The 21880-nt window shown below is 34.9% G+C and overlaps 1 protein-coding gene across 9 annotated transcripts; it reads right to left on the reverse strand.

Moving 5' to 3' along the window:
• Nucleotides 1–128: 128 nt before the first annotated feature.
• On the reverse strand, nucleotides 129–19598 carry tpd52l2b (tpd52 like 2b). 9 transcript variants are annotated; one of them, XM_087305176.1, is made up of 10 exons: nucleotides 19387–19578; nucleotides 16228–16379; nucleotides 15929–16077; nucleotides 12941–13000; nucleotides 8428–8475; nucleotides 6988–7089; nucleotides 4123–4149; nucleotides 3785–3826; nucleotides 3505–3553; nucleotides 129–1678 (listed from the first exon to the last, which is right to left on the reverse strand). In XM_087305176.1, exons 1-10 carry the CDS (start codon nucleotides 19403–19405, stop codon nucleotides 1592–1594), a joined length of 735 nt encoding a protein of 244 aa, XP_087161302.1. In that variant the 5' UTR covers nucleotides 19406–19578; the 3' UTR covers nucleotides 129–1591. The 9 variants fall into 9 exon arrangements, with proteins under 9 accessions (XP_087161302.1, XP_087161301.1, XP_087161304.1 ...); XM_087305175.1 differs by having other exon boundaries at nucleotides 3785–3829; XM_087305178.1 differs by lacking the exon at nucleotides 12941–13000.
• Between the last annotated feature and the right edge of the window lie 2282 nt (nucleotides 19599–21880).

Below are 21880 nucleotides of genomic sequence, written 5' to 3' on the forward strand. Positions count from 1 at the left end.
CCCCAGTGACCCCTAGCTTTAGCATCTCTGCTGTGGGGAAGGATTAAAATCAATCCTGTGCTTGTCAGTTGAGGCGTACTGCCGCCTGCTGGAAGAGTGCCGTCATGACAAAAACAACCCAAACAAAGGCCATTTGAACGAATGCTTTATTGATATACAAACAACTGACAAAATAAATGAAGCGTTACACCACTGTTGTGTTAAAAGAAAACGACCTCTATTTTAAAGCTATATGGTGCCTGTTCCCCAAACAATAAAATCCCGAAATGACATGTACTAAAATGAACAAAAAAGTCCTTTCCCTCTGAATGTTCACCATCTTTTCAACGTTCACAGATCAACAGTCGCATCCACCCACTAATTCTATGGCATAACACATGGACTACGGGAGAAAGCCATGTGAAATTGGCATCAGTCAATCAAATATAAGTAATCCCTTGTATCCACAGAGGCATGTGATCAACAGCTGTGTATTAAACTAAAACAAGGCCTCCCACCAACACCTATAGTAAATAAAACACTCGGATAGAACAGAGAAAAATATCAAAGCAAAAAAACAGATTACATTTGCTAATAATAGTGAAATATATCCCAATAACATTCAGGTTAAAAAGTGACTGTGCTACCATACAGACTACACTAGTGTTTACGTCTGTTGGGGAAAAATGCCGCTAACAAAAGGAATTTGAATGACTGTGTTACAATTTGGGTTAGTGCACATGAGAACAATTGCATTTTTTATTTGTTTACAATTGACCAGTGATCTTTGTGAAGTGATAATTATGTTTGCGAAACATTCTGACAGGAAAACAAAAAGAGCTTATGGCATTTAATAACAGCATGGCACAAAGCAAAGGCAAGCGATTTCCGTAAAGTAAACACAGCATAAATAAAACATTCCCAACAATCTGAAGAACATAACTGAACGCCAGCAAGAATGAACAAAGATAAGGTAAGATCAAAAATAAATTCATGTAACATGATTTGTTTTCCAGCAGGAGACCAATAAAGCAATACAGAGTGAAAGTGTAAGGCCGACTGAATAGGTCAGACATTCACCAGGTGTACAGCAAAGCAGTGCTTCACATTGTACTGAGAGTAAAAAAACAACTCAACTGAATGCTCAGCAGCATAGAAACCTGCAGTTTGTTGTCTTTGTTGGCCTATAATCCTCCCCCCTCGGGATTTAAATGTTTTTCCTTGGTGTAATTTGTACCCCTCTGCTGTTTGATGAACGCTGCTTGGCAGTAGTTTAAATATAGTTATCTGTTTTCCTTTATATTCATATATATATAGATAGATAGATAAAAGTTATGTAAAAACGTTATGCAAAGCAGTGTAAAATAGTTTCTAATACAAAATGATTCAACATCTTTTGTACAACCTGTGATGATTTCATGTCACAGATGTCCCCTGTACTGTGTGTTTGTGTGTGTTTAGTGAGATGAGCAAGCACATGCTTAGCAGGAGGTGGAGGGGTTTCAGAGGAAGGAGGGATGGAGGAACGCAAGGATTTGGAGAACTGAGTTGTGGGTGTAATCAGGATTCACAAAGAAATGAGATGAGTGTTTGGATGGAGAGAGGCGGGCTCTCAAAATGGAGCGTTTTCCTGCGCGGGTTCCGACTCATTCGGAGAGTGGGCACTTTCACCATTGGCTTTGCCTCCAACCACCTTATACTGAAAGACAAACAACCAAAACATGGTCAATAATGCAAGGAGGATGCTGCTGAAGGAAAAAAATAGTCTGCATAATAGTACACATAATCTTAGAGGGAATTTAAAGGAGACATTCACACTAGTGTGTTTTTATTTTAAAATGTGTATGTTGTAATATGGTTGTGTTATGTACTGTGTTGTTACTTCAGCATTTACGACTCTTGTGAACATAGCTTTTTGAAAATGCTAAGGTTTTAAAATGTTTCATTTGGAAATGCTTGACCACTATAGACGAGGATGAGGTGTGGATCGAAAATGGTGGTGTGGCTATCCACAATCGCTCTCCGATTGGTCTTCTGGACGATTGTGTAATCATTCCTGATTCATTAAACCACTCTCATTTCAACATTTACAGTACAAAACTGGTAGATGGCAAGTATAAATGCAGGCAAAATATGTACATGCCCAGTGAGCATGAATGATCACAGTTTTAGGCTGTATTGTGTGGAGAGATACTGTTGTAGTAAAAGGCCAATATGGACAATGACAAACGCTTTAAATAGAAAAAAGATTGGAATAAACATGCCCTATGGGTCCTCTACAATTCATAAGATTTAAAAAAAGATTTCAAGAAAGATGAAAAGCTGTAATCTACAGTAGGAAAAACAAATACTATGCAAGTCATAGATTACTAGTTTAAAAACTTTTTCAGAATATCTTCTTTTGTGTTCAACAGAAGAAATAATAATTAATAATGTTTGTGACACATAAAAGTTGAGTAGATAATGAAAAAAAATTAGCACGGACATTATACTAACCAAACCAGCTGAATCTTACGAGAAAATGTAAGGAATTTCTTGTTTGTCATTTTAGTTGCTAATTCGTACGAATTCATACGAGTTCAGTCTCAGTCTACAAAATTGTAGGATTTTAAAAAGGAGGTGTGGCACCTAACCCCACCCCTAAATGGATGAGCCAATCGTACTAAATTGTACGAATTAGATTTTACAAATTCGTAAGAATTATCCACTAAATTAAAAAGTTACGAATTGTCGTGAGATTGTGTCGACCAAACTGACACTTAAAGCCCCGGTCAGATGACTCGATTTTTATTGTCGGTTACGAAAGTCACTATGTCAGATTATGCAATTTTTTCTTGATAAAATCTTGACAGGATCAAATGTATGTTTCCTTTTTAATATTAAGATATTTTTCTTTGATATCTAAATGCATATTGCCAGGGTTGCTTATTAAACACTCCCTTGCCTGAACTTGCTGCTGGTGAGATGAGGAAAATGAAAGCACATCAGCACAGAGGAAAATTCAGATGCTCACGACACAATCTTTAAAATAATGACATATTAAAAATGAGCTATTATATATGACAGAGTTTTATAATACAACGATTACAGTGAAGCATTAATTAAATCCTTATTTTCCATGGAGTGAAACGAATCATCACTGCACAGTTGAGTAGTAGACGGGCACAAACAAAAATATAATTTGTATATTTTTCTTATATTCCTTATTTTGTTATAATTTTCATATATTTCGTTTGGTATAATTTGTATCTTAATTTGAATGCATTTTTTGTTTGTCAGTTATCTACTGGATAAACAAGAATAACATTTGAGGTTTAAAACCTCATTAATAATATTTTAAAATAACAGCAGACTTGAGCACAAGAAATTAAATAAATCAATAAATAACAAACCTTGCCAACTACATGATTTTGATCACATTATTGTGTTAGTATTTAAACATATTAAAGCTATTAGAGACAAATCTCAATTGAAACATTAAAAGGTATTTAAAAAATAAGAAATCTGCCAAAAATAAAGCCTTACCTTGATGTTTCCAACTTTGTCCTCAAATGACTTGAAGGTTGGAGAGTTCCTGTTTAACGAAACGTGTGTTAATCCCAAAAGTTCATAAAGACATCACAGTAAATTAGACATAACCCCTGGCTTCAGAAAACAAACTGCTAGATAAAAGCATAAAAGCACAAGCATGCAAAAAACAATCAATCCAGCAGTTTACAGAGTTAAATACCAACACAAACTGCTAACATTTTACAATCCAATGAATCAGAAACATTTGGGTCTGTGGTTCACCGTAGTACTTTACCTCATAGTTGGCATACTTATTGAATGACGAATGGAGTAGTTGCTACTTCGAAAGCATTAAAGGAAGAAAAAAGTTGTGTGTGTTAGAAAAGCGAGCAGGACAGTATTTAAGGCAGCTGTGAGTATGTCGAGCTCAAATTCCTGACCTTTACAAACCACATTTTACACACAATATAGTACAGTGTTTATGCATGAGCAGCGATTTGGATGTAAAGTAACATTAAAACCAATATTATATTTAAATGATAATTAAAGCATTTATTCAAATGAAATATGCTCGGTATTAAAGCAGAGCTCCGTGATGTACATTAATGACTGGATGACATTAATCAGTCTTACCCAAAGGAGTTAGAGAAAGGAAGAGCTCTGTAGACCAAGCAAAGGCAGCAGTTAAAAAGAAACAAGAATAAAACAAAAATCATGTTGGGAGTAAAGCATAACCAATGCAAGCAGAAAAAAACAAATTATTATTTAAACAGGTACAGAGGGCAGGTGGGAAACTAAAAATCTAAAGTGAAACTAAATTCATACCAAAACAAATTAATGAAGGTGAACTACGTGTTAATGACACAAAGTTGATGAATGAAGGATGAGGTTTACACCCCCTGACAAAAGTCTTGTTGCCTATCCAAGTTTTACAAATAATAACTTGACTTCCAGTTGATCATTTGGTATCAGAAGTAAAGGCCTCTTGATTAGGCTTATTTTACCTAAAAAAAAAATATGATCAAGCGTTGATTTTTAATAATTTAATTATGACAGTAAGGTATGACTTTGCTTAGACAATCGTCTTGTCACCTAACAGAAATACTGTACAGTATAGAATATAAAGTCATGGTGCAGTGGAAAAAGAAATAATATTGTGTATGATACCCATGAGCTTGGAGGACTGCATCCATACATCTCTGCAATGACTCAAATAATTTATTAATAAAGTCATCTGGAACAGCAAAGAAAGCATTCTTGCAGGACTCCCAGAGTTCACAAAGACTCTTTGAAGCCTCCTCCATCTTAACACAGCAATGCTCATTAATGTTCATGTCTGGTGACTGGGTTGGCCAATCCTGGAGCACCTTGACCAGGGGTGTCAAACTCAATTCCTGGAGGGCCGAAGCCCTGCACAGTTTAGTTCCAACCCTGCTCCAACACACTTACCTGTAGGTTTCAAACAAGCCTGAAGGACTCAATTAGTTTGATCGGGTGTGTTTAATTAGGGTTGGAACTAAACTGTGCAGAGCTGCGGCCCTTTTGGAACTGAGTTTGACACCTGTGACCTTGACCTTCTTTGCTTTCAGGAACTTTGACATGGAAGTGGAAGTATGAGAAGGAGTGCAATCCTGAAGAATTTGCCCTCTCCTGTGGTTTGTAATGTAATGGGCAGCACAAAGAACTTGATACCTTGGGTTCTTGATGTTGCCATCCACCCATCAGATCTCTCAGACACCCCATACTGAATGTAATCCCAAGCCATGGCTTTTCCTTCACCAAACTTGACTGATTTCTATGAGAATATTGGGTCCATGGGGCTTCCAATAAGTCTTCATAATTGGGATGCAGTTCAAGAAATGATTCATCAGAAAAATCTACCTTCTGCCACTTTTCCAAATGATCAACCAGAAGTCAAGTTATAATTTGTTGCTCTTACAACTGGAATTGACAAGACTTTGTAAGGTAGTGTAGAAGGACAGCAGCAGAAAATTCATTTATTAATGAAGTGATTGATTTACTGAATAAAGAGATTACGATTTCTCTGTCTTTAAGACCGATTATCAAAAGGTTAATGATTTTAACACCAATACTAACTCTAAACTCCAAAGAATATATAGTTTATGTGTAGAATATAATAGGTTATTTCAGCGATTTTTATTGTGGAAAAGTGTCAACGCTTATAATTTGACAGTCAACAAACCCAATAGCCAATGAAACTGCGGTATTTGAAACAAATAGAGGGTGAGGTGTTGATAGAACTTTTATTTGTCCTCAAAGTCAGAAAATAAGCTGAGAAAAGGAGACGACGTAAGAACAATAAAGTACTAAAGATGGTAAAAGCACATGTATGAGGGGATACAAAAGTACAGCAAATTCACTTTTAAACATGCATGAAGCCATTTTGTTCACTTATAAGAGTTTAGGTTAACAGTTCAAGCTCTCAGGTCACTCAGGACCAATTAGATTAAATTAGCTTCAACTTTATTGTCATTACACATGTACAAGACAATGAAATGCAGTTTAGGTCGAACCAGGAGTGCAGAAGCAGCAAGAGCAGGATATAGGTATAAGTTATAAAGTGCAATTATAGAAGTGTTCATGGGAAAAGTAAGTTATGAGGAGAGTGTGCGGGAGTATGAGGGGGAGGCAAGAGAGTCAGTGAGGGGCAGAGTTCAAAAGAGAAGCAGCTCTGGGGAAAATTCAATTATGAATAGGTCATGTTTAAAAATACAGCCCATCCTAAAACTAGCTTTCTCTGCATTCTGTTTGTACTAGGGGTGGTAAAGGAAGTTAAATAAAAGTGTGCAAATAATGGTAAGGCATATGCAGTAAAGTGAACGAGGAGCCAGGAGAACAGGTTCGAGAGAGTTTCGCTTTATGATCTGAGGAGTAAAGAGCCGGATGCAGTTAAAGTGGCTCTGAGCCCAATAATGCTCACTCATGGCTTCACAGTAATGATGATGGATGACAACAGGATGAAACACAAATGCTGAAGAAAGCAGTGGATCAATAACCAAATGAGATGAAAATAGGCAAAGAACGCATGAAGGCTTTGTTCAGACTGTATGCAAATTCAATTTGGTTTTTAATGTAATCAATTACAAAGACTGGTTGAAGATTGGTTGAAATTAGTTTTTATTTCTTTATAAGGATTTCAAAATCAGTACTTTTAGGGTAGATTTTTGCCGCTTGTCTGAACAAAGCAAAAGACAGCCTAAATTAAAATCAAAGGCATGAGATGGAGATCCATTACAGAGCTTTTCAAGCACACTTGAAATAAATAGGTAACAGCAAAGTTAGATGAAATGTATATGGATATAGAAAAGGATCTACAGGTTAGTCCTAATTTACATTATTGTGAATAATGTAATGTTGACGAATTAAAGAAAGCTAAAGTCAAATGTAAGGAATAGTAGAGTCAGTGTAAGTTCGTGACCTGAATAACAGAGGAGAAAGAAAGGAAAAATAAGGGTGGGCATTTTGAATTTTCCATACCTCATGTCACCCAGTTTCCTGCTGATGGCTGTGCCAACGGTGGAGAGGGCAGCTGAGGTCTTCTGTCCAGCCTGAGACAGCGTTTCCTGAGTCTTTTTATACCTGTTAGAGGAAGAGTGCAGAAGGAAGAGGAAGTGGAGTAAAAGAGAGAAGTATAAATATCATATAATACACATTAACATCCATGATGAATTTCCACTTCTCACAAGGGAATCAAAAAAACCAAAGGTGACAAAAACCAGCTAGATTCCATTTGAGTCATTCAAAAACATTAATAATTTCAGTGAATAGGAGCTGAAAAAAAATTAATAAATGTGACTGTTAAAAAGTTTAGGTAGATTAAGATTTTTCTTTAAGCAATTAACAAAACATATAAAATTAATAGTTTTAATCAGCAAAGATGAATGGGCTATATGTACACAGACTATTACTTTTCAGCCAGGCAGCCCAAGAGCATTACATAATTGTCATGTATAAAATCTGACTTCGTTAAAAATCAGTGGTCTTCACTGCCTGTTAGATATCCGATATAAAATGGTTCTCAGACAGGATAAGAAGCACTGCATAATTTCCCCCTGCCATGTCTTTAAAATATGACAGTTTATTTTACCGCAGTATTTTCAATGGAATTTCTGTGCTAGCCTGTTGCTACTGATGGCGTTAGCAGTTACAGTGGTCTTTCATCTCATTTTACGCTTGAACAGCTAAATGACTGTTAAAGTTTATTTAACTGAATGTATTGTAATTACATTACTACATCAATGCTGTAAAAGCAACCTTATGAAAGGCTTTAGAACTCTTGCCATGCATAGAGCCCATTAAACTGATTAAAAACGGAAATGTTTGGAACTATTGTACAATTAAATCGTTTTACTAATTCAAATGCTGTTCTATTGGCCTTTATAGGCATTAAAGAATCTTGAAAAATAGATCATAGATTATGGTTTGAATAATAATTCCAAAAAAGAGCAGCACAAATGGTTTTAATCCGATGTAATAATAATAAGAAGAAATGTTTCTTGAACGACAAATCATCCTAGAATGATTTTCAAGGATCGTATGATATTAACAACTAGAAGAATGATATCACAGCAACATTTTAAATGATAAAATATACTTAAACAGTGATTCAATCATATTTCAGAATGCTACAGTTTTGTACTGTTTTGCTTATCAAATAAATGCAGCAGTGGTGAGCATAAAAATCTTAAAAATCCCAAACTTTTAAACAGTTTATGCACACTACAAATCATACTAGTAAAAAAAAAAAAAAAAGCAATATGTTTGTAATAACCAATAATAACCCTGTGATAACCAAAAACCCAGCAACGAAATGTCTGCAAACCACAGCAAGCCAACCTAAACCAAACCTTTAACCCTGAGCGGCCATAAAGAGACCTTCAAAACACACAAATGAACATAAAGAATGAATGAACTCACACTTCAGAGCTGGTAATGTCATCCAGAGTGGAAGAAGCTGAAAGATATCTACAAACGAACAGGGTAATGCATTCACATCTGCACTCGAACAACCACAATGTGCTAGAAGCACACACAGCACTTTGAAATGATGATAATTGGTTATGATGCCTCACAAGCAGAATGCAAGTGCTGGTAAACAAAACAGCTAGCAAAGCAACACAAGTATCACTCAAATCATTCTTAGAAGCACAAACTCCAGGCGTTTAACTGTTAAAAAACATAAGATCGAGTATGTTTGAGCTTTCAAGTCAACTTGAAAGACAAAATGGCATTACAAACTGCCTTAGCTATTGCAGAAACGATTAGCCTGTTAGCGCAGAGGATATTGCAAAGTAGATCTAATGATGTAATGTTCATGATTACAGCAAGTGCACACAAAACAGCAGGATGGTTTCAGCAAGCACACGTTGATTTGTGTTGCCGCAGACGTGGCACTTGTTCATCTGAATGTGACATGACTTTCCTTACGAACACAAACATATGCTCTTTCAGTAGACGTCTCTGTCTGGATGTGTATAAAGAGGGAAGTGGGAGATCTCCCACTCACTCGTGATAGCGTAGCCTGTCTGACAGGTTTAGATGTGAACTGCAACTACATAAAGACTGTTGCTAGAATTCAAATGAATAAAGCTAAACATAGGCTCATCACAAGGCCCAATTTCAGATTATGATGAAGCTGGGTCTATATAGCGTAATATGTCACAACTCATGTTACATGTTGAAGTTTTGTTTTGCTAGCACACATTGTTATTCTTTAGGTGAAAGTCTGACCATTTGATTCTAAGTTAAAGTAACTTTTTTTTTTTGACGTCAGTTTGATGGATTTAGCCACAGTATTCTTAACCGCTCCTCTCTTACTGTGTGGTACAAAGGGATGTCTTTGTTAGTACAAAGTCTCAGCAACTTTAGATTCTTGCTGACTAGGCCTGTCACAATAATCAATATATTGACTTATTGAGCAATACATGGGCATGACCTCAATAATTTTTAATGATGCAATACATATTGTTCAAGAACAAAAATTTCAATTAAAAACTAGTGATAGTTGAAAAGAGGTGTCCACATGATCAACGCAATCTTACAGCAATTTTTAACTTTTTAATTTAGTAGGCTAATTCGTACAAATTCATACAATTTAGCACGATTTGCTCATCACCCAATGACAGTTGAGGGTTTAGGGGCAGGGTTGGGTGCCACGCCTCCTTTTTAAAATTGTACATTTTCATACGAATGAACTCGTTAAATTCGTACATGAAGTGGCTTCCCTATTGCGGCGATCGTTGTTTTGCATGCATAAAAGTTAGAGTCAATAAGCAAAATAGATGTAAATAAAACGTCTATTTTTCCATTCAACGAGATTCAATCTATATTGCACGATTCGCTGTAGTACGTTACGGTCAAAAACTGTGTGCTTCCTACCAACCTCTTTTTTAATGCAGTTAAGCCACAGTATAGTATCGTACAAACACCTAGTGGCCAAATGGTATTATACAATGTATGGCTCCAACAGTACGAATTAGCCACTGAACTGACAAAATGTATAATATTTACATTTTCCCATGAGATCAGGCTGAAATGATCTACACTTCAAATCTTTTAGAAATGTGATGATTCACAAATAAGGTTAAAAGCCATTTTACTAGGACATTTACATGTCCTATTGTCACTTGAAAGTGTTTATGCATATTTATATACTGTGGTATAATCAATGAATAAGCATAGGCATAAATTGGTCTTAAAATTATAATAATATAATTTATCACAAATATTCGATGACTATACACAGTACATCGCAAAACAAAAAACTATCATGACAGGCCTAACTTCAAAATCATTGTAAAAACTATTTATTCAAATGATTTATCTATCTAATTGCATATTTGCTGTTAATTTACTCACCCTCTGGATATCCAAGATGTGGGTGACTTTCCTTTTGTGGGGCATTAAAGATGATTTTTTTGCTGAATTTCTTTAGTGAGTCATTTAAAGAAAATGTATACCATTAACATATACTGATCAAAAAGGCAAGTGAAGACATTCATTATGCTACAGAAATTCACTTTAACACCACTTCAGAATGACTCTGTTTTTAGTGTCACATGATCCTAAAGTTCGAATGGATGCTGACAATTCTGCTTCACCTTAATGGGAATAATTTAGAGTATAGAAATATAGTATTTAGAGGACATGGTTTATGTTTATATTCCAATACTATTTTACCGAGGTGCTGCCTATCTGTATTGCTAAATAGCGTTTTTAGAGTTTTTTTTAAAATATTTTTACAAAATTAAATTAATCTCAAAATTTTGAACAGTAGCAGCATACAGTATATGGGGAACTAATGTAGCATTTAAAGTCCGCATGAACCAGAGGTTGTTGATATACTTCTAACTAAAATGGAATATTGAGTAGGGGGGTGGGGCTTTCTTTTGCACATCATTCTCGGTTGTTGCTAGATCATATTTTATCATGTATTTTATTAGCGTCTACCCCACCCCAACCCTAAACCCAACAATCATAGTAACGTAAAAACAATTGTTGCACTGAGTATTATTTTTGATATCTATTAAATTACCCAATAAATTGTATTTTTTAATGCTTACCCCCACCCCAACCATCACAGAACAATAAAAATATTAATTATTTGCATAGTGTCATAAAAAATGCAGTTATATTGATGTGCATATCGCACTTCCGGCTCTCCGCGAATCCAATCTAGACTTCACCATCATTCTGTCATAGCAAACTTACGGTAAGAGGGGCGTGTTTAAGGTTATTAATATACAGTTGCTATGGAAGCCCTCAGGTTGACATCAACAGAAGAATCACCACTCCAAACATGGAAGCAGATGGTCAGACTTTGAAGATTACCAAACAAGCTTTTTTTAGTGGATTAATTATTTACTTAAAAATAACAAGTGTTAGATAATTGAAAAAAGTCAGGTAATGGAAAAACTAACTTTTATGTTCAGAATGAAAATTTATATTTTCAGGAAGGGCTGGGAAAAATGGTTGATACAAATGGAATATAAACACATCCCCATTTCCGTTAATTGTAATTGAAAAAATATATAAGAATTATATGCCTTTGGCTTTTTTATTTCTTATTTCTTACATGCAAGTTTATGTGGTGTGTATATATAGGTAATTATGTAAGTGCATATTGATATATGTGTGTGTATGCATGTAATTATATCCAGTTAAAGTCAAAATTATATTAGATATTTTACTAGATATTTCATGACTCTTTTATACAGCTTAAAGTGACATTTAAAGGTTTAACCAGGTTAATTAGGTCAACTAGGCAGGTTAGGGTAATTAGGCAAGTTATTGTATAATAATGGTTTGTTCTGTAGACTATGACAAAAAAAAAACCCTAAAGGGCCTAATAATTGTGTCTTTAATATGATGTTTAAAAAATTAAAAACTTCTTTTACTCTAGCCGAAATAAAACAAATAAGACTTTCTCCAGAAGAAAAAACATTATCAGACAAACTGTGAAAAATTCCTTGCTTTCTTGAACATCATTTGGGAAATATTTAAGGAAGAAAAAAAATTCAAAAGGGGGCTAATAATTCTGACATCAACAGTATGTTAGCATGTTTTTTTCTGTTAAATTATTGCTTACTATATTGTAAAAAAATTAACTACATAAAATTAAAGGTAAAAAAATATGTTAGCTAGCAAAATTAACATTGTAAATTCTTTTTTTTTTTCGGACTAAGTATTTACATAAAAAAACACATTTATATAGAGACAAATAATTTCAATAGGCAAAGATCAAAGGCTGATAATTCACACATGGTAAACAAATGCAACATATCATTTAAAGAAGCACACAGCTGTAAGATCCTGAAAGTTTCAGACACGAAGGAGTAGTCAACTATTTGCATGCATGGGTGGACAAAATAACGTACTAAAACAGAACAGTGAAAAATATGCGAGACATGACTCAACGTTGCAAACACCCACTTTAACATGAAGTGAAAAAAATACCACTAGCTCTAACCATGTCCACCAAGCTGCTATTTTCTCCTATAATAGTCTTTGTTTTTCAATACTGTGAATGTGTTCAGTTAGTCTTCAGTTAGTTGACAAGTTATTGCTACAGGAGACCACGTCATAACCTCTACAAAAAAAACATACATTTTTATATGAGAGGCAGGCTTTGGTTATTTGTGTTAGACTGTACCTGTAATGGACGGTCCATTTAACATATCAAGGTCTGAGCATGTGAATACCTGAATCTTTGACATTCTGCATTAACTCTTTTTTGATTACCAGAAGCAGAAAACACCCGAAGAATCAAGTATGTTTCCCGCTGTTTATAGTGAGATGTCAAGGGTTGAGCTCTGGATTTAGGTGTTCATGTGCTCTGTTTATTGACGGTTCAGAGACAGGTGAGAGAAACTCATGCATTTACTGCAAATACACTCTGTGTAAATATGTGCCGACACAGTCAAAGACTTACATATCACACCCTTTAACCTTCTCATTCCACTGGCCCAGCTTTTCTGACATTGTCACATAGCTAAAAAACACAGACGCAGTTATGTGCTGAACAGCACATCACTAAAGCAGAGAGAGAGGGGTTACAACTTATCTTTTACTGTCTTAAATTACTGTGACATTTTCTGACACTGGTTTGAAGTACTGACAGACTGAGGTATTCGCCTGGCAAATTATTCTGCTGATTTCTGGCCAAACTGAGTTAACGTTAGTTAAACAGAAGCTCAAAATTCAACACTCATAATGTATTTAAATTCTGGCTATGATTTTATGTTGCATGTCAAATATGAATTTACTGCAATTTGCAAAAAGTATAAGTTAATATATAAATACTTAAGTATAAGTTTTAAGTATCAAGTATAAACAATAAAGCTGACTGACCTGCATATACATCAACAATCCCTTTAATCCCTTACAAACCTTTTTGTGTTTCCTTTTTCTGTTTATGACAAAATAAGATATTTTGAAAAATGTTTGAATCCAGTAATCAATAACACTTCCATAGTGGAAAAACAAATAGTGTGGCAGGTTTAACAGGTTTCTAATATTTTTCAAAAAATGTATTTTGTGTTCAACAGAAACTTTGTGACAAGTGAAGGGTGAGTAAATGATGACAACATTTTCAGTTTTGGGTGGACTCTCCCCTAAACAACTGTCATATTATATCAAAATCATATAGAAAAATCATATTTGCTGTAAATACTCATTTACCTCAGTAGCTACGGTTCCATCCACCTACTTTTATGCGCATTTTGGAGATATAAAAAAAAAAACGGTTGATGAAAACATCAAGATGCACATACATTTTGAAAATGCGGATAAAAACATTTGCGCATGACTGAGTAGAATAAACTTTTTATTTAATAAAAAAAGATGCGCATAAACTATGATTGAAACACTTTTACTGAACCAATTCCATTGTGTGCGTTAAAATAGTCATCTAATTTTTGTATTTGAGATCATGAGATGCAATGTGTGTTAAGAGATAAACCAGAAGGCTGAGCACACTGTACCTGTAATGTTGCTTTGGTCATTCTAAAATACCAAAACCATTTCAGTCTTAGTGTTATTATATTATTAATTGTTTCAATGTTTAGCAGTTTAATAGTCACCCAAGTAAAATTGGTAACACTTTACAATAAGGTTCATTAGTTAATGCATTTACTAACATGAACTAATCATGAATAACACTTGTGCAGCATTTATTAATCATAATTGAACATTTACTAATGCATTATTACCATTTAAGTCCATGCTTGTTAACATTAGTTAATGCACCATGAGTTAACATGAACTGCTGTGATTTCATTAACTAACATTTACCAACATGAATAAATACTGTAGTAAATGTGTTGTTCATTGTTTGTTCATGTTAGTAAATGCATTAATTAACATTAACTAATGTACCTTATTGTAGAGTGTGACCAAAATTTAATAACTTTATACAGTAATTTTACCTCAATGTCGGGACAGATCCACACAGATCCGGCAGTAGTACTAAATAAACGACATAAGATCAGCTGATTTGCAGAGGATAATAACTAATGTGCGTCCTGGCTTTATTTATAATGTACATAGAGCAAATGTGCTTGTGACATGCAGTTGTGAGAGCAAATTACAAGGGTCGCGCAATTTAGGTTTGAAAATACAGAAATCTGTATTTATACGGAAGAATCACATCACTGCACAGCTTCTCCCAATGCAGCAAATTCCATTTATACTTTTGATATTTGGCTCCAGTTTATCAGGAAGTGACGATTTTGTTCTCTTTGACTTATTGGATGGAAACGCTGCTTTATTCGCACATCTTTTATTTGATAATACAGTTTTGCACATACATTTTATTTGCATCTTTGGATGGAAACGTAACTAATGACAACTTTCACACTTACAACTCTGAGATATTAAAATCCATTGTCAAAAAATTGTCCAACCTCCATAAAAAAGGAGGTGGGGGGTTAGCATAAGTCAAAAACTACTTCAAACATGCTTATTGGTTAGCAGAAACTACATAAAAACAACATATAACTAAAGCTGCCAAAAATAAGTCTAATATTGACCCCTGCAAACCTGAAGCTACTGAGGATGCAGTGTACTGGATCACACCGTACAAAGCACTACACAAGTAGTAGTAAAATAATTACACTGAAGGACTTTCAGTTGACGCCAGATGCCCAATAATATACACAGAAAACAATGACCACCTCCACTGTATGAACATGCAATCAAGAGCTTTTTCTAATGCTGAGTTCACACTAGCTACAAAACACTGTATCACTCTCTCTAGTTTTCTCATTTGATGTTTTCCCTTTATGCAATCTTCTAGCTTGAGTTCAATTATTTGAACTTGTGTGGTCGATGCAATTGAGGTGAAGTTCCCTATAAATGCCTTACATATTCCACATTGTTTGCCCTGAAAATTGGTCTCTATTAGGGTGTTTGCATTGAATTTGTATATAATTCACTGCTGTGAATACTAAACTCCACGTTTGATGTAAACTCATGCTTTCAAGAGGTAATGTGCACCACACCTGCGACTCTCTATTTTTAGGCTGATTTCCAGCAGAATAAAGCGAGAGGGATGTCTGTGAGCTGGTGGTGAGCATATTGCAGGTGGATTAGTCAGAAAGGCTTTGGTTTTGCAATGAATTCCTCCACTTAAGGCAGCAGCAACAGGATCTGCCATCATACAGAGTCATTACCCATTCGCCATATCAACAAACCCATTTTATTTCAAATTTTATCTGGCAATATGTCAGATTACTTATTCCTGAAGGGTCATCAACAAACCACTTTTGTTTAAAATTTTGTCTAAAATGACATCAAATCAATGTGTCTTTTTCAGGGTCTTGCGGGCATTGAGGGCTCAACTCTGCATCTGGCAACCCAGAAGTCTGTACCTGTTGCGTCCTTGGTTTGAGTAAGCAGGACATGAGTAAGGCATACTTACGCATTTGAGGTCTGGACATCTTGCCAGCTTTTAGTGATGTTCTGTTTAAACTCAGTCAGGGGGCTGAGGCCCAGTTTGCGCTTCAGCTCTGATGCATGGCGCTCTTTAGCTGACAACACCTGCCGCAAGGTGTTAATCTCCTCCTCTACCTGCCACAGGAATGTCACAGATTATTTTTTTAAGAAGAAAGTGAACAAAAATAAATAAATACATGAATTCTGAATAAATGCAAATTCAGCCTTGATCTGAAGACATATTCAGAGAAGATCTTCAGCCTCATGGAGGTTGCAGGCGTTTACCTTGGTGAGCTCCAGTCTGAGTTCCTCTGCCTCTTCTTCTGTCAGGCCTGGAGGGAGAGTCCCAGGACTCACAGCTGCTGCGCCTCTCTCTTCAGGCAAGTCTGAGATCGAGTCCGAGCCCAGACCTTTGTGTGGCGAGTTCAGATTGATGTCTGTAAGAAAATGAGGATGTGTTGAGTAATATAAATGGCTGATTACGTTATCAATTAACTTAAAACATTTTTACCATACTTTTCAAATCACTGTTTTGAATTGGTTTATATAAAAACAGGAAAAGCAGCACAGTGTTGCTAGTTTCACAACTAAGTTCAGTTTAATATTTCATATTTGTATAATGATGGATTTCTGTATAATGATACAAATATGATCATAAATACTAGCCAACGTCTGATGCTGTATTTTTGCCACTTTGAATTTGAGTTGACATCTAAGCAGTCTACATTTCTGCTAAGAAACACTAAACATTGTGCTGTTTTAGCTGATTTCTGAACATAATTTGCATTCATATTTATTGCCTATTTTTAAATACATTTTAACAGGTCATTTGTTAAAAAAATTAAATAGAAACATAAATATTAGAAATTGTACATTTTAAATTCTAAATTTAACAGTTTTTCTTATTAACAAGCTCTATACGTTCACATTGAGTACTTACAGAAAAATATTTATGCTCTATATTTGAAAATAAAGAATTATGTAGTCCATTTTTATACATGTTGCTGCTAGTGTTGCAGAAATTGCATGTGCATTTACTTTTAGCGCTCCAAATTCACTCTGAGCAGACATTTAACCATTGTAGTCTTTATTGACTGGGGAAAAAAGAACCTAAAATAATGACCCATCCTGCACTGCACTGATTTTTGACCAATCAATTGCTCTCTAAAAAAACAACAGAACATCCCGCCCCTAATAGCACCAGCAACCGCCATGTAGGACTGCACAATATTGAAAAATTACACATTGCATTAATTTTTTTATTCTGCCTTATATATTGTGATATAAATACAATTTCACAAGATGAGTTGAATGAATGTTTGTAAAGAATCTATCATTTTAGTTTGATTGGGAAGAATCTGTAGGCGAGTGCATAAAATATAATAAACAATTTACAAGCATAGATTAATTTAATAAAGTAAAATATGCTAATTAACATTCAGCGTTTTATTGTTTTTCAGTAGAGTCGAAATGTATTCAGGTATACAGTAATAGATAAATGTAAAAATAATACTGCATAGTCTTCGCTTTATAAACAATTCCAAAAAATTAATCGTTATTAATTTTTCAAAGTTACAAACGGTACATTTTCTTATGTATGACTGACTGCTTTTAAAACCCTCACAGTCACAGGCCTCAAAAACACTTGCAAAATTGCATATACTCACGATCTGACTATTGCGAATGATCACATTGCGATATCGATGCTGAAACAGTATATTGTGCAACCCTATAGCCAACCATGCAGTAAATTAGAAAAACAAATTTTTTCCTTAAAATATAGATCAGATATTGATCTTTTGTAGTTTTTTGATTTGTAGCGTCAAAACTTCCTTTTTCACAAGTATGTCACCACTGAGAGAACAAAAAAATAAAGATTCTTTAATGTCTCCAGTAATTTCTATATTTGTTTTATCCTGTCACCATGAATCCAACCACACTTCACAAGACAGATCTAAATTAAAAAGCAAAAAATTAAACAACGAATGAAGAAATTCATTTCACTGCAGTAAAATAAAAAAGCAATCACACCATGTTATGAATGAATGTATTGGATTCAAGATAGAGATTCCCTGCTGGTGACATGAAAAGGGGTTCTTGCTGTATGTATGAGAACCCAAGTAAATAACTTGATGAGAGTGGCAGGAAAAATTATGGAACTGAGACACTTGGTTCGCTACAAGACATCTTTGTGTTGTGCATAATTTAACAAGCCAACAAGATTTCATCAGACTCTTTGCATGTGTTGTTTTTGGAATTTGATCTGATGAATTCTGGCAGAAGATATAAGGTTCCACTATGCAAGTATAATAGATATGAACATTCTTTTGTTCCTGATTAATTTAAACAATGAGCAAGAAGGGAAGAAAGATCAAAAGAATAAGATAACATTGGTTGGCATAACAGAGGGCAGTGGGTGCACATTGTATTTTTAGATTATTTTTTTAATAGAGGAGTTTGCATGTTCCTCCTGTGTATACGTGGGTTACCTCCGGGTGTTCCGGTTTACCCCACAGTCCAAAGACATGCGGTACAGGCGAATTGGGTAGGCTAAATTGTCCGTAGTGGATGAGTGTGAACGAGTGTGTATGGATGTTTCCCAGAGATGGGTTGCGGCTGGAAGGGAATTCGCTGCGTAAAAAAAGAGCTGGATAAGTTGGCGGTTCATTCCTCTGTGGCGAGCCTGGATTAATAAAGGGACTAAGCTGAAAAGAAAATGAATGAATGTTTTAATGGAACTGTATTTATATTAGAAGGTATTTTAGGGTTAGAGTTTTGTGGGTATCTATGTACAACATAACTTTTTTTCTAAAACAAATTTCTCCAAAGGGAGAGAATACATTTTACCTTCAAATGTTCCTTAAGCTTAATTAAAAACAATATATAATTGATATATTTATTGACTCTAGGTTTTCAACGATTGAACACACGTGTACGCAGTCCAAAGGTTTCACAGATCAAACCGTGCTCAATTTAGGTCAGTCTGTGAGGGGGTGTCACTTGGGTCTGAGTTATATTAATGAGGCATGTCATCAGGCCCTCGATGACCCTAAACTGCTCATTTAAATAACATCACATAACCTGACCACAGACAAAACGACAAGCGATGTCTCAACTCATGAGTTCATGTTGAAAACCCAAATCCAAATACGTGAAAACGCAAAGCGCACGAGCAATAACGTTATGCAGGATATAGTTTCACCACTGCACGTGTGATTTAGATACAAATCAAATCAATGTAACGTTAACAATACAAATCTGCCCTCAGCTGTCCCGTGTTGTTGTTGTGCATTAGTAACCCGATCGCCTGCCCTGCCCTTATCTCCCCTTCTCCAGCGCACATTCACCGCGCTGGGATCCAGAGATAAGGCTTCAGTTATTTGACATTACGCGACAAACGCAACAACTGTTATGAACGCGCTCGACTTCTTTGTTTTTGTTTACCTTGATTGGCGGTGTCCATGTCGTCGAGTTTAGCTCTTCAAAACGCTGTCTTGACGGTAAAAGAATTGAGAGGACTGTGCAAAAACCTGGTAACGTGTCTTCCCTCTTCTATCAAAACATCCAAAAGCGCCTGACAAGCCCACAGCAGAACCCGAGCGATCAGCCAGCTCAGCTTGAAGAGCTGCCCAGTGTGCTGTTCTTCCGGCGCTGTCAGATGACGTTGGACGCGACCCTTTTTCTGCTATCAAGTTATAATAATAATTTACTTTAAGAGACGGATTTGCTTGTCATCCAAAGCAGTTTTCACTGTTATTATTGCAATACCTACAGGTATAAAAATGTAAATGAAAAGTTTCCAATCTTATTCGAAAATTACTCCAGCCCTCCCCTTACTGAAATCAATAAAACATTTTGGACTAATAAACATCTAAGACAAATTATTATCCAATATTGCTTCTCCTATCAAGTATTAAGAAATAAAGTTTTTAATTCATAAATAAAAATACTGTTAAACATTTCCAATTCTCCCCAAGGCAAAAGAAGTACAATTTAAATATTAAATACCCTTCTAATAGGTTTTTACACTTTAAATTTAATTCAGAAAATTCACCATGCCATTTATGTAAACACTTAATTGAAGACACAGAACACATGTTTTTTACTTGGAGCTCTGTTCAAATGTTTTGGAAAAAAGTGCAAGACTGTTTGATAATAAAGAATGTGGATGCAGAAGGTTTGACTTTTACATTCCAAGATGTACCGTAAGGAATCACTAAAGGTTGTTCTGTTTTACGCGATTTTATAAATATTACCGTTGTATTAAGCAAATATTTTATTTATTAACATTAATTATATTTCAAAACACCTCCACTACACAGTGTCTTTTTAAAAGAACTTAAAATCTTTTTGGATGCCCTGGCTAAAATGAAAACAAAAAATGCCTCAAAATGTTTAATTTATTTGTATCATATAAATTGCCATAGCCAATATCTGTTTTATAATGATTTATTTTTTGTTTGTTTGTTTGTTTTTTCGCTTTTAGTTTTATTTTAGTTTGGATGACTTTTGTAATTCACATTTTTTTTTTGTATTTTTGCATATTATTTTGTGTTTAGCCTTCCATGTGTGCAACATAATTTGTAAAGTCGAATGCCATTTTGTTGTATTTGGATTTTATTTTTCCAAGAAAAAAATAAATAAAAAAATAAATAAAAAATAGCTTTGAAAAACATAATTGGTCTATAAAATGTAAATGATTATTTCAAAAAGATTGCATTTCTATGAATGAAATTAAAACACACCTTTTGGGAAATTGTAGTTGTCAGAAAACACATGTGTCTAGGTGTGAGCATTGATTTATTTATCAAATACTATGCCACATTTATTTCTATAGCATTTTACACAGATAAAGTTTATACAGATCAACAGAAAAAAATAAAAGTAAATAAAAGCCATAACAGTATTACATTTTATTAGTGTACAAGTCTTCAAATTTTTGTTTCAATATTTTAAAAATGTATTATTTCAAAATATATCAAAGTATTCCTTCAAAATATTGATGATATGCAATTGAGTAATGTTTCTAGTTCCATTTTTAATGGAGTTAATATATTTTTGTTAAAGGGTCACAAAACACCAAAACACATTTTTTGAGCTGGTGACAGTCGTATATGTGTTCCACACTGCTAAAAACACTATTAGGACACATATATTTCACTAAAAAGAGAAAATTGGTTGTTTTTGCGTTATTTCGAGCAAATTCATACTTCCGGTTTGAAACAAATTTTTGAAGCTGCATCACAGCCATGAGATCTTAGTGTGTTTTCCAGCATGTAGACTGGATGTCTGTACCTGGGAGTGCCTTATTACGTCTCTGAGTGTGCTGCATTAATGCATGAGAAAGACATGGTTTAAACCAATCTGTGCACTCTATTGTGCAACTTCATTAATATGCATGATGGCTTTCAAGACTGTTTTTACCTGTTACAGTGTTCAGATGGCAGAGAGACGACACGCTGTGTTGTCAAAACAAGTGTGCAGTGTTGCTTTTATAATTTGCTGCAGTTAAGGTTTCGTTTTCATTTTCTCTCTATGAGAGCGCAGCTGGACTCACGTGTGGATTACAGTGCACACAACGCTCGACAACAATACGTGTCTAAGGGACATTTTTTTTAAACGAGAGCTTTACTCATCTGGAAATGGTGAGATCCGGATTTGCCACTCGTCTCCTCTTAATAAAGATGCGGCTAGTTGGTGTTGATTGTCCTGTCTCTACAGATTTGGTATGTGAGCGACCAGTGGTCTTTGTTTATGCAGATGGCAAAGTTCATATTGAACTAACCATTACACCGAGTGTAAACATGTTAGCACCACAATCAAAATTACCGTCGTGTGGGATTTTCACTGCATTTTGTGACAGGAATAACACACACTGCTTTTTGACGCTACCTGCCGAGTGCATCTACGTTTCCTGGAAATGCAGAGGTTTTTTTTC

This window comes from Danio rerio, chromosome 23, assembly GCF_052040795.2.
Source record: "Danio rerio strain M-AB ecotype USA chromosome 23, GRCz13ab, whole genome shotgun sequence".
Lineage (NCBI taxonomy): Eukaryota > Metazoa > Chordata > Actinopteri > Cypriniformes > Danionidae > Danio > Danio rerio.